We start from the raw sequence: 14830 nt of genomic DNA on the forward strand, positions 1-14830 counted from the left end.
CCCGGTGATATACTCACCCTCCAGCGTCTTCCCCGGTTTACAGCACCGCTCCGGTTCACTGTGCCATCTTTTGAGCGCATCTTCTGACAGCCGGAAATTAGAAGCTCACTCACAAGCTCTCAATACAAGTCTATGAGAGCCAGAACGAGGCTCTAGTAGACTTGTATTGAAAAGCGACCTCCGATGTGCTCCAGTGTATGCTGGAGCGCGCCGGCAGGTCACTTTTCACAGGAGACTGACCGGAGTGGCGGGTAAACCGATAAGGTGGTGGAAGGTGAGTATATGACAGGGGCAGAGGACCAAAGCACCACTCGGTGCAATAAAAATATATTTTTACAAATCTTTCTAAAGAGAACCCATCAGCTCCCCTGGTATGGTTTTCATAGATGTAATCGCCATGAAATTACAATGGGTATTTTATAGATCTTCACATTTTGACATTTCGCTGTGATTACTCCTGTAAATAAGTGAATGTATTCACATCTAAGCAACTTACAATAGTAGTTGACTCATTTGGCTGACAGTTATTCCTAGCAGACTCCTCTTACACATTCTCCATTTTCATAAAGGGTAAAAGTGTTCTCAGTGAGTAGAGGTGAATAAGCAGCTGCCAGACACCTCTAGTGGTGGTTTTCCAGTCCTAAGGAAAAATGGATAGACCATAAAAAGATTTTCTGCTCTGGTTATTTTATTAAAGTGCCAAATGATACTTGATTCACTTTCTTGAGATTTTAACTGCTTATTTGAATAGTTATAATAGTATCAGTTTTGACCTGGGGAAAATATTTCTTTTAGGGCCTTGATGGCCCCACTGGAGAAAAAGGAGAGCAGGGTGAACATGGACCTATGGGACCTTCAGGCCTACTAGGCCCAATTGGGCTTCCAGGACTTACGGTAAGTTTTTACCGCAAGTAAAGTCTGCATTAATGTAGATATGTCTCTGTATGTAGATATATACCTTAGGATTGACTGTGTTGTAAGGTGTGATGGTATTCTTATTTTTATTGGTTATAAAAATATAATTGAGCGAGTTGATTGCCGAATTTCCATTTTAGAATTGATAAAACGCCACAATAGTCTGATGAATAAATTAACCATTGGCACCAATTACTCAACCCCTTCACGACCTATGACTTATAGGTACGTCATAGGTCGTGTCCCTTTATTTGATGCTGGCTCCAGCGCTGAGCCTGCGTCTTTGCCAGCACATCACAGCAGATTTGATCAGCTGTCATGTGCCCTTAACAGCCGCGGGTGGAATAGCGATCTACCCATGGCTGCTAACATGTTAAATGCTGCTGTTAATCACTGTCAGAGGCGTTTAACACGAGCATGTCGGAAGCGCTTCAGAAACCCTGCCTATCGGCGCCCATGTCACATGATCACGCACTTGGAATTTTTTTTCCCCATTTTCCAGCACACTATATGGTAAAATCAATGGTGTCGTTCAAAAGTACAACTCATCTCACAAAAAATAAGCCCTCCCATGGCCATATTGACAGAAAAATAAAAAAGTTATGGCTCTGGGAAGAAAGGTAACAAAAAACAAAAACGCAAAAACGGGAAATCCCAAGGTAGTGAAGAGGTTAAAGTGTAATTCAAGTTTGACAAAGAATTGTTAATATGTTATAGCACCTGTTCATTACTGTAAAGACTCCCACCAGCCATTCGCACCAAGTTGCAGAAGTACTCAGCTTATGCTCAAGTGCTAGCAGAGAATGGGACAGGTCCATCGACATTCTGTTGAGCTTATAAATCATTCTGTGTGTACTCCAAAAGTAAGATAAGCACTTTTCCCTCTTGATCTGACCAATTATGGGAGTTTCTAAACCTAGTTCAATAGTGTAGAATAGGGAGTATAATATATCAAAAATGATGTAAAAGATTTACTACTATTTAGCACAATGCAGAGGTGATCATTGGAAGATAGTGGGTCTTACAAAACTTCATAGCAAAAAAATAACAATTCTTTTTTTTCTGGAGTCCTAACTTATGCGACGTCAATTTTTTTTTTAACTAGGGAGAGAAAGGCGAGACAGGGGAAAAAGGAGATTCTGGAAACACGGTAAATATGTTTTCCATCCATGTCAATAATTTCATGTGTATTTTAAAATGAGGAAACATGGACGTTAAGTTCTTACACAAGTTTGGAAAATCGTATTCTTTTTTATGGTTCTCAGTTTATATGCAATGTTTTTGTAGACTCAGCTTTCCCTTCATTGAACCAAAAGAACTAGATTAAAAACATAAAAATTAGCCGCTGGCTAACATTCCTCCTGTTCTAAATATTGGGCAGGACGTTGTCTCCTGGTATCTGCCTAGAGTCTCATTCTCAGATGTTGGGGGCACATTTTCTCCTCTCCAATATTGAAGTGTGTGTTGCAGTGCTCCAAGTATTGCTTGGCACAGAACTTGGTATTTTTAGGCTTGCGTGTGACTGCTTGGCCATGTTATAAGTTATAAGACACTGAATGGACAGTTGTAATGTTGACTTATTTCTACAGGCAGTTATCAATTCAAAAGTAAGAGTTCCTACCAAAATAAGAGGATCAAAAGGCACTCCTCACTTCTTCATAGAGCTTGTGTAGACCACTGAACTCAGATGTAAACATACAGTAGCTCCTAGTCATCTCCAAGTTACAGATGCACTTCTGCATTTCCATATCACTATATTAAAAATAAAAAAATTGCAATTTTCACACTGGCTATTAGGCCTTTTCTTCCTGTCATGTACAGAAAACTTTTCTGCAGTCTCATTAGCATCAATGACAGAATTACAGTGAAAGGGATCACCCCTATAGTGACACTACTCATAATAGGTAGTGTCATAACTCACTTCCTCCTCCTCCCTTCACATTGACCTTTACCCAAATTACAACTCCAGTACTCCTTTTAATCAAACAAAACATGGATTAAATCAGTCTTTTGCTGCTGCTAATATCCATATGAAGAGTAGGAAAAAGGAGTTTAATATTCCACATAGTGGCCAGTGTGAAAACTGTAAGTCTTTTTATTTTTTGTTACTTAGTGATATGAAACATAAGAAAAAAATATACAAAAATATATTTAATATAAAAAGCTAGTTTAATCACTAGACAGTTTTTTGATGGTACATTTGCTTTAAAGAACCAAGAAACCTAACTCACAATATCTGTTCAAGGAGAACCAGAGCCTTAATTGAGGATGACGGCTCCAATATGGAGTGTGCATCACTATGGGTGCAATTTTACGCATATTACCAATATATTGCCTGACATGGCTATACCCTATAATTAGGGAGGAATGACCACTTTTTTTGTATCAAAAAATTCCTGCTAAGTTACCCTCCCTTATTTTTCAAATCCTGTTTATACCCTCCTAACAAGCTAACATTTGTTCTCATATAACCCAGTAACAGAATGAACATAACGTAACATCCTTTCTAACTTCTAGATTTAATTTATGTATGAAATATACTTTGATTTCTTCTGTGATTACAGTTATGTTTCATTGATGTATTTGTGCTGCTTTAGGTGTCTGGTCCTCCGGGTGTTCCTGGGCCTGTAGTAAGTTCTAATGCCTTAAATATCTTCTTCTAATGCACTTTGTAATCTAATTGAGACTTTAACTAATTCCGTTGTGTCTTTGGTTCTTGCTAATGTGAAAACACAAGAACATTAGCACACACCATCTACCTTATAAATTCTTAGCAATGCCTTCCTGCGTCTTCCATACTAATCCTGTGTATCAATTAAAGGGGTTGTCCAGTCAAAACCAATAAGTCTGCAGTCACTCTGTGTGACTGCAGACTTATGTATCCCCCCACCGCATGCACTGTACTCTGCGGGGACTCGCCGGTATCAGACCCAGTAACGAAGGGTATGAGTTATACATACCCCCGGCCATTGAGCACGGCCTCGCTCTCCATACACTCCATACGACCTCTAGTCGGCCATGCCCACTGGCCGTCCGCGTCACTAGACAGGGCGCGGCCTCGGTTCAATACAAGTGTATGGAGCTAAGCCGCACCCACTGGCCGGTAGTATGTATAACTCATATATACCCTCCATTACCAGGGCTGAAACCGGTGAATCTCCGCAGCGCAAAATGTGTGCGTTGGGGGGATTCATAAGTCTGCAGTCACACAGAGTGACTACAGACTTATCGGTTTTGACCAGACAAGCTCTTTAAGCCCAGGAAGCTATCCTATTAAAGCATTTGGATAACACCTTCTAATAGACCCTGCTGTGCTCTGTAAGAATTCTATAGCCATTCCTTATTTCAGTTACATATTTCATTTTTTAATGACTTTTTTCCATTTAGTCAATACTTACAATTTTTTGTAGCTATGTTGTTGGACATGGAGCACTAAAGCTTGAGCCATGATGCTCAATATTGTGGCCCTAGAGTTCTTAAAATGTTCCTCGAGGAGCCTGTACTATAATCAGTTTTCTAAATCATTCTTATCAGTGATTGTACTCAATAAGGATTGTTTAAAGGGAATTTGTCAGAATGATCCACCCCTCCTCCCCCCAAAACCATTTATATCGTCATGTTGTCATCCACATTTTTACTTATGCAATCTGTTGCTCCCTGACTGAAAGAAAAAAAGCTTTAATTGATATGTAAATTAGGTTTAAATGTTCTGGGGGGTGACAAAGCGCCTCCCAGACTTTTGCTTTTCTGGCTTAATTAGGAAAATGTTATTTCACACAAACAATCCACTGCGTATACAAATTGACGTTTCAGCTTTTGTTTCAAGGACCCATAGATATGGATTTAGCATTCTACCAGTATACTTGTGGTGCTTTAATTCTAGGACTGTTGAGTGGTGAGTGACAGGGTATTTCATGGTCCATGGATTTTTTTAGGTTTCCCAGCGTATAGATTATTTTACATTGTATTATTTTAGTGCTGAATGGTTACAAGTCTCCATTCTATCTAGTGCTGCATGGTGACCTACTAGTGGATGCGCCAGTGTTTACTATACTATATACACTGCTCAAAAAAATAAAGGGAACACTCAAATAACACATCCTAGATCTGAATGAATGAAATATTCTCATTGAATACTTTGTTCTGTACAAAGTTGAATGTGCTGACAACAAAATCACACAAAAATCATCAATGGAAATCAAATTTATTAACCAATGGAGGCCTGGAATTGGAGTCACCCCCAAAATTAAAGTGTAAAAACACACTACAAGCTGATCCAACTTTGATGTAATGTCATTAAAACAAGTCAAAATGAGGCTCAGTATTGTGTGTGGCCTCCACGTGCCTGTATGACCTCCCTACAACGCCTGGGCATGCTCCTGATGAGGTTGCGGATGGTCTCCTGTGGGATCTCCTCCCAGACCTGGACTAAAGCATCCGCCAACTCCTGGACAGTCTGTGGTGCAACGTGACGTTGGTGGATGGAGCGAGACATGATGTCCCAGATGTGCTCAATCGGATTCAGGTCTGGGGAACGGGCGGGCCAGTCCATAGCTTCAATGCCTTCATCTTGCAGGAACTGCTGACACACTCCAGCCACATGAGGTCTGGCATTGTCCTGCATTAGGAGGAACCCAGGGACAACCGCACCAGCATATGGTCTCACAAGGGGTCTGAGGATCTCATCTCGGTACCTAATGGCAGTCAGGCTACCTCTGGCGAGCACATGGAGGGCTATGCGGCCCTCCAAAGAAATGCCACCCCACACCATTACTGACCCACTGCCAAACTGGTCATGCTGAAGGATGTTGCAGGCAGCAGATCGCTCTCCACGGCATCTCCAGACTCTGTCACGTCTGTCACATGTGCTCAGTGTGAACCTGCTTTCATCTGTGAAGAGCACAGGGCGCCAGTGGTGACTTTGCCAATCCTGGTGTTCTGTGGCAAATGCCAAGCATCCTGCACGGTGTTGGGCTGTGAGCACAACCCCCATCTGTGGACGTCGGGCCCTCATACCACCCTCATGGAGTCGGTTTCTAACCGTTTGTGCAGACACATGCACATTTGTGGCCTGCTGGAGGTCATTTTGCAGGGCTCTGGCAGTGCTCCTCCTGTTCCTCCTTGCACAAAGGCGGAGGTAGCGGTCCTGCTGCTGCGTTGTTGCCCTTCTACGGCCCCCTCCACGTCTCCTGGTGTACTGGCCTGTCTCCTGGTAGCGCCTCCAGCCTCTGTACACTACGCTGACAGACACAGCAAACCTTCTTGCCACAGCTCGCATTGATGTGCCATCCTGGAGGAGCTGCACTATCTGAGCAACTTCTGTGGGTTGTAGAGTCCGTCTCATGCTACCACGAGTGTGAAAGCACAACCAACATTCAAAAGTGACCAAAACATCAGCCAGAAAGCATTGGTATTGAGATGTGGTCTGAGGTCCCCACCTGCAGAACCACTCCTTTATTGAGGGTGTCTTGATAATTGCCAATAATTTCCATCTATTTTCTATTCCATTTGCACAACAGCATGTGAAATTGATTGTCAATCAGTGTTGCTTCCTAAGTGGACAGTCTGATTTCACAGAAGTTTGATTTACTTGGAGTTATATTCTGTTGTTCCCTTTATTTTTTTGAGCAGTGTATATATATATATATATATATATATATATATATATATATATACACACAGATAGTGGGGTAAATAAGTATTTGATACCCTGCTAATTTTGCAAGTTTTCCCACCTAGAAAGAATGGAGAGGTCTGTAATTTTTATCGTAGGTACACTTTAACTGTGAGAGACAGAATCTTAACAAAAATGCAGAAGATCACATTGTATTTTTTCTACATAATTAAATTGCATTTTATTGCCTGAAATAAGTATTTGATGCAATACAGGTAATGATTGCAGAGTAAGATGGCTTCTTAAAGAAAAACTAACAGGTCTGTGAGAGACAGAATTCTTGTTGGTTGGTAGGTGATCAAATATATTTTTTTTTTTTTAGATTCTGTCTCTCACAGTGGAAGTGTACCTACCATTCATTGTAGGTGGAAAAACTTGCAAAATCGGCACTGTATCAAAAACGTATTTTCCCCAATGTATATATATATATATATATATATGTGTATATATATATATATATATATATATATATATATATATATATATATATATATAAAAACATGGATGTAAGAAGTGCCAAAAGTACCAAAAATATATTTGTTTGGGCAACTTGGTCCAACAAAGCACTGTATTAGACAAGGTTTAGTGATAGAGCACTGCTTATTAGTTTATTTTCCATTATTTCTCTAGCTCCAACATACTCTATATATCAAAAATAAATTCATTGACCTTAATCAATGTCAGTTTTCCTAATATAATATTTTATATATATGTTCATTTTAAGGGCCCTCCTGGACTTTCTGGCCATAAGGTAATCATATAACAACTTAATGCTAATTATTTTGTGTGTACATTTACAAATGTTGTCTTCTTCATGTCTGCACAAGGGCTTTAGTTGTAGCTAGTATAATAAATACATTGTTCGCAGCTTGCTATATGTGTTTTATTTTTTTACATTTTTTTTTTTATTTAAATTTAATTTTTTACATTTAAGAAACGTGAATCAAAATGTAAATACAACATATTTCAAAGGGGTCAATATCATATGTAGATCCCACCCATGTATTAATTGTAAGAGGTTTCTTCATCAGAAAGTTTACTGGTGCCTCTACTTAACCTGACAAAATTGTGAGGATTGAGTTTGCATCGTTTGACTTTGGAGAAGGGTCTGAAATTAGGGCAATGCTGCTCATCTCATAATTAAAATGTATTTGGGAGACAAAAAGGCCAGTGGTGTAACTAGAGTCCAGTGCAAAATTTAGACCCGCCCAACCTGCATGCTGGTCAGATGTATGTGCTCTTGCAGCATTCTAAATCCCATAAGGACATACGAGTTGCCCCCTTCCTCCATTATGTAATAATGTCCCCCATCTTGGGCTGCTTCGATGACATATATGTCCCTGATTCTGGCCCCATCCTAGTATATACACTAATGGCTGAGAGTGTTGGCACCCTTGAAAACGGTTCCAGAAAATGAACTATTTCGCCCAGACAATTATAGCAATTATACATGTTTTGTTATACACGTGTTTATTTACTTTGCATGTATTGGAACAAGACAAAAAAAAACAGTGAAGTAAAGGAAAATTGGACATAATTTCACACAAAATCCGAAATGAGTCAGATAAAATTGTTGGCACCTTTCCAAAATTGTGGGTAAACAACTGTTTTAGGCTCATTCAAATTCACCTGTAGGAAATAACAGGTGTGGGCAATATGAAAATCACACCTGAAATAAATATGGGATAAGATGACTCAATCTTTGTATTGTGTGTCTGTGTGTGCCACACTAAGCATGGAGAGCAGAAAGAGGATACGAGAACTATCTGAGGACTTGAGAACAAAAATTGTTGAAAAATATCAACAATCTCAAGGTTACAAGTCCATCTCCAGAGATCTTGATGTTCCTTTGTCCACGGTGCGCAATAATCAAAAAGTTTATAACCCATACCACTGTAGCTGATCTCCCTGGACGTGGTCGGCAGAGAAAAATTGATGAAAGGTTGCAATGCAGGATAGTCCTGATGGTGGATAAGCAGCCCCAATCAAGTTCCAAATAAATTCAAGCTGTCCTGCAGGCTCAGGATGCATCAGTGTCAGCGCAAACTATCTGTTGACATTTGAATGAATGAAACGCTGGGGAAGGAGACCCAGGAGAACCCCACTGCTGACACAGATACATAAAAAAGCTAGAGTGCAGTTTGTCACAGCCCCTCGAAGAAGCCCATGTGAAACGCCTGTCAAGACTGCTCACACACACAGACACAAAGTATTTTATGAGTAAGCACTTGTCACTTTATATATGATGTTGTTGCTCTTTCATTCACAGTCCATTTACATCATTGTACTTTACTGATACTTGTGTCATTTGATCTCCTTCATTACTATTGTACTGGCCCCTATTTACAACATGTTTTTGTACACAATTGTACTTGGGTGCCATCTAGTGGCGATACCATATTACTACGTAGAGATTTTTTGAATGAATTTCTGTCTGTGGATTGTGACCAGTGATGAGCGATCGTGCTCATTTAACCCTTTAAAAGAGCATGCTCCGTGTGCTCGGCATGTCAGTAACAGCCGTTGCGGCTGCATGTGTCACATCTGTTAGACATGCAGGGATAGCCTGTCAAAAGTGAATGCTCGCTCATCACTAATTGTGACTAATTTATCTATCATCTATTTCACTAATGTGTAAAAATATTCTTTTGCAACCAATTACCTATCACATTTATGTGTCTTTCATGCTGTCACATTTTTTGTGTCCTCACCAATTGTACTATTAATTACTTATTGTAATGTTGTCTATTAATTCTTTTGACTTTTTCAGTAAAATTCAATTTTAATTAAATAGGTTTTTGCACTATTTCCTATCTATTTTTGGGCCAATATTTGGCTCCATTTTCTGTATATTTGTTTCCTAAATTGTACTGGGAGTTCCTCACAATATTTTGGGATTATGGTCCCTAGTATTGTCCATATTTCTGGTATTTTTATATTCAGCACATGAAAAAGCTAGTCTGCAGTTTGCCAAAATGTATGTGACTAAGCAAAAATCCATCTGGGAAAGCGACTTGTGAAAGGATAAGACCAAGATAAAGCGTTTTGGTAAATTACATCATTCTGCTGTTTACCGAAAATGGAATGAGGCCTACAAAGAAGAGAACACAGTACCTACAGTCAAATATGGTGGAGGTTCAAAGATGTTTTGAGGTTGTTTTGCTGCTTCTGGCACTGAGTGCCTTGACTGTGTGCAAGACATCATGAAATCTGAAGATTACCAAAAGATTTTGGGTCGCAATGTAGTGCCCAATGTCAGAAAGCTGAGTTTGCGTCCTAGGTCATGGGTATTTTAGCAGGACAATGACCCCAAACATACTTCAAGAAGCACCCAGAAATGGATGAAAACAAAGCGCTGGAGAGTTCAGCAATGAGTACGGATCTAAATCCCATTGACCACCTGTAGAGAGATCTTAAAATTGCTGTTGGGGGAAGGCACCGTTCAAATATGAGAGACCTGGAGAAGTTTGCAAAAGAAGAGTGCTCCAAAGTTTCAGTTGAGAGGTGTAAGAAGCTTGTTGATGGTTATAGGAAATGACTGATTGCAGTTATTTATTCAGTTATGCAGTTTTAAGTGAAACTATGTCCAAGTTTCATTTTTTTCTCAGTTTTTTTTGTGTTGTTCTAATACAAACACAAAGGAAATAAACATTTGTATAGCAAAACATGTGTAATTGCAATAATTTTCTGGGAGAAATACTTCAATTTCTGGAACACTTTTGGCCATGACTGTATGGTTCCCCCACCCTGGTATATATGTCCCTCACCCTGGCCCCATCCTTATATATATGTCCTCCATCCTGGTATATATGATCTCCATCCTTGTATGTATGTTCCCCATTCTGATATATATGTTCCCCATCCTGGACACATATCGCTGTTTTTCTGAACCTGACATTGTTAATTCTATAGGTGCTTCTCACAAAATTAGAATATCATCAAAAAGTTAATTTATTTAATTTCTTCAATACAAAAAGTGCAACTCATATATTATATAGAGTCATTACAAACAGAGTGATCTATTTCAAGTGTTTATTTCTGTTAATGTTGATGATTATGGCTTAGAGCCAATGAAAACACAAAAGTCATTATCTCAGTAAATTAGAATACATTATAACAACAGCTTGAATAATGTTTTTAAAATCTGAAATGTTGGCCTACTGAAATGTATGTTCAGTAAATGCACTCAATACTTGTTCGGGGCTCTTTTTGCATCAATTACTGCATCAATGCGGCGCGGCATGGAGGCGATCATCCTGTGGCACAGCCGAGGTGCTGTTGTTTTTAAACAAGGTATTGGTACTTTTGGCAGTGTGGACAGGTGCCAAGTCCTGCTGGAGAATGAAATTTCCATCTCCAAAAAGCTTGTCGGCAGAGGGAAGCATGAAGTGCTCTAAAATTTCCTGGTAGACGGCTGCGCTGACTTTGATCTTTATAAAACACAGTGGACCTACACCAGCAGATGACATGGCTCCCCAAACCATCACTGATTGTGGAAACTTCACACTAGACCTCAAGCAGCTTGGATTGTGGCCTCTCCACTCTTCCTCCAGACTCTGGGACCTTGATTTCCAAATGAAATGCAAAATTTACTTTCATCTGAAAACCACACCTTGGACCACTGAGCAACAGTCCAGGTCTTTTTCTCCTTGACCCAGGTAAGACGCTTCTGGCGTTGTCTATTGGTCATGAGTGGCTTGACACAAGGAATGTGACACTTGTAGCCCATGTCCTGGATACGTCTGTGTGTGGTGGTTCTTGAAGCAATGACTCCAGCAGCAGTCCACTCCTTGTGAATCTCCCCCAAATGTTTGCAAGGCCTTTTCTTAACAATCCTTTCAAGGCTGCGGTTATCCCGGTTGCTTGTGCACCTTTTTCTACCACACTTTTTCCTTCCACTCAACTTTCCATTAATATGCTTGCACTCTGTGAACAGCCAGCTTCTTTAGCAATGACGTTTTGTGGCTTACCCTCCTTGTGGGGTATGTCAATGACTGCCTTCTGGACATCTGTCAAGTCAGCAGTCTTCCCCATGATTGTGGAGCCTACTGAAACAGACTAAGGGACCTTTTTAAATGCGTAGGAAGCCTTTGCAGGTGTTTTTTGGTAATTATTCTAATTTACTGAGATAATGACTTTCATTGTGCTTTCATTGGCTGTAAGCCATAATCATCAACATTAACAGAAACAAACACTTGAAATACATCACTCTGTTTGTAATGACGCTATATAATATATGAGGTTCACTTTTTGTATTGAAGAACTGAAATAAATTAACTTTTTGATGATATTCTAATTTTGTGAGAAGCACCTGTATGTTTCCATGCCTCTCCATTCCTGAGATATGGCCTTTTCCATCCATGTATTTAAATCTAGTCTTGTCAGCCAACTGGACATGATCCTAGAGAAGACTCCTATTGAGAAGAGTTAAGGATCACACCCCCTTGGCTAAAAAGACTAGATTTATACACAGAGAAAAGGGGCCATATCTCAGGCACAGTAACAAAAGAAAAATAATGTCAGATTTAGGCCATGTTCAAACATTCAGTATCTGGTCAGTATTTTACATCAGTATTTGTAAGCTAAAACCAGGAGTGGAACAGTCAGAGGAAAAGTAAAATAGAAACACGTCACCATTTCTGCATTTTTCACCCACTTCTGGTTTGGGCTTATAAATACTGATTTGAAATACTGACAAAATACTGAATGTGTGAACGTGGCCTTAAGAGAACAATAGCATTTGTACCTTAGAAAAAAATTACATACAGTGGGTACGGAAAGTGTTCAGACCCCTTTACATTTTTCACTCTTTGTTTCATTTGGTAAATTCTAAAAAGTTCATTTTTTTTCTCATTAAAGTACACTCTGAACCCCATCTTGACTGAAAAAAACTGAAATGTAGAAATTTTTGCAAATTTATTAAAAAAGAAAAAGTGAAATATCACATGGTCATAAGTATTCAGACCCTTTGCTCAGACACTCATATTTAAGTCACATGCTGTCCATTTCCTTGTGATCCTCCTTGAGATGGTTCTACTCCTTCATTGGAGTCCAGCTGTGTTTAATTAAACTGATAGGACTTGATTTGGAAAGGCACACACCTGTCTATATAAGACCTCACAGCTCACAGTGCATGTCACTTTCTGTGCCCACTGTATTTATGACAGGTCCTCTTTAAACTTCCTTATACAGCTGCCTTGACCTATAACGCATTAGATTATTTTCTTTACGTTTTGCCAGATTACAGTTCCAGTTGATGGAATTGACTATCTATCTATGAACCTTACTTGTTATACAGTTACATTTTTTGATATTTTGTTATCTGCAGGGTGAAGTAGGAGAGAATGGTATGAAAGGAGAGAAGGGCAGCCAGGGAGATAAAGGAGACAAAGGACCTTTGGGTTTACCAGTAAGTATATGTAGTATTTGTAAATATCTATGCTATGTAGATTTTTCAGCAACAATCTAAAGCATAATCACAATGTGAGCTGCCATGGAAGAGCTTTCCATCAAAACATCCTCGGGAAATAATATCCTAAATTTGTTATTCATTCTGTGTTTCCCAAAAAAACAAGAAATGTTACCATTAAATATCCTGTAGGATCTGACACCTATCATTTCCACACTTGTAAATTATAAATCTGACAACTATACATTGATAGCAGTACTGAATTCACAACTCAGGAGCCTGTAGACACATATTATCAGGTACCTTCTGTCCCTCAAGTCAACATAAAGGGGTTTACAGGCTGTGAACACTGTGGCTGCTTGCTTCATAGTACAGCTCCACACTTGACCAAATGCTATAAGGTTATGCATGATAGCGGTAGTCATCCCAATTCACTTCAATACTGCTGAGATCCTATACCAGACACAACCCATTGACAGGTCTACTGCAGTTTTTAGAAGAAAGCAGCTATGGCATTCTAATCATGTACAGGCTATGTGCACATAGTGCATTTTTGGTGTGTTTTTTCAGCGTGGAAATGGGCCAGAAACGCATTGCATACCTTATCCCATGACTTCCTATGACATTTTGCAACTTCTATGCACATGATCAGGAATTTTCCTGAGCAGATCTCATGCGCGGAAAAAAACCCAGCATGTCCATTCTTTGTGCATTTCCGCATGCATTTTTGCCTATACAATACATTGGAAAGAACGCATGCAAATCCGCGGCAAATATGCACAAAAAAAGCATGTAAAACACATGGAAAATCTGCAGCGTTTTTCCTGACAAGGCAAGCAATTCCTGAACGTGCGCACATAGCCTAAGTCATGTATAGCTTTAATTTTTTTTTTATCTGCTACTGTAAAAAAGCATAATATTGTAATATACAACATTTAGCACTTTTCCAAGCTTCCTCTTGTTGCACCCTCAGTGTCCTCCCCTCACTCCCACAACACTGACTGCCATATATCTCTGCTTTTCTGGAGTCTAGAAAACCTTGGTGTATATCTTTATAGAAGCTATAATTGTACTGATTTTCTCTTAAAAGGAACTTGTCAGCTGGTACATGCTGCCCAAACCATAGGCATCATGTATCAGCCACTGGCTGTAGTATCCGAAGCTTGTATGTTTGTTTCGGAAACGCTGCAATGTTTCAGAGAGAAACATACTTTTAATATCCACCTGGGACTGAGCTGCACGGGTGACCGGTCATAGAGGCGCGTCTCCAGCGGCTTCTCCCCACCCACTGACAGTGGCTGGCAAGTCTTTGCCTACATGTTCTGCCGGTTTCTAAAGAAGCATTTCAGAGGCAAACATACTGTACATGTTTGGGATACTACAGAAACATGCTGCCCACGGTTTCCCTGATACATGGGGCTCACGGTTTCCCTGATACATGGGGCTCACGGTTTCCCTGATACATGGGGCTCACGGTTTCCCTGATACATGGGGCTCACGGTTTCCCTGATACATGGGGCTCACGGTTTCCCTGATACATGGGGCTCACGGTTTCCCTGATACATGGGGCTCACGGTTTCCCTGATACATGGGGCTCACGGTTTCCCTGATACATGGGGCTCACGGTTTCCCTGATACATGGGGCTCACGGTTTCCCTGATACATGGGGCTCACGGTTTCCCTGATACATGGGGCTCACGGTTTCCCTGATACATGGGGCCCACGGTTTCCCTGATACATGGGGCCCACGGTTTCCCTGATACATGGGGCTCACTGTTTCCCTGATACATGGGGCTCACTGTTTCCCTGATACATGGGGCTCACTGTTTCCC

General features: G+C 40.1%; 1 protein-coding gene across 1 annotated transcript in view; it reads left to right on the plus strand.

Annotated features, from left to right (window-relative positions):
* Positions 1–14830, plus strand: part of LOC141271656 (uncharacterized) — a 188877-nt gene that overhangs the window by 123549 nt on the left and 50498 nt on the right. Inside the window, exons 28-32 of the mRNA XM_073681698.1 lie at positions 796–894; positions 2021–2065; positions 3513–3545; positions 7314–7340; positions 12918–12998. Coding sequence (XP_073537799.1) covers positions 796–894; positions 2021–2065; positions 3513–3545; positions 7314–7340; positions 12918–12998 — 285 coding nt within the window. The remainder of the gene's footprint in view (positions 1–795; positions 895–2020; positions 2066–3512; positions 3546–7313; positions 7341–12917; positions 12999–14830) is intronic.

The sequence above is a fragment of the Phyllobates terribilis genome, unplaced genomic scaffold (genome assembly GCF_046119375.1).
Source record: "Phyllobates terribilis strain yellow unplaced genomic scaffold, ASM4611937v1 Scaffold_5__5_contigs__length_657084704, whole genome shotgun sequence".
Classification (NCBI taxonomy): Eukaryota; Metazoa; Chordata; class Amphibia; order Anura; family Dendrobatidae; genus Phyllobates; species Phyllobates terribilis.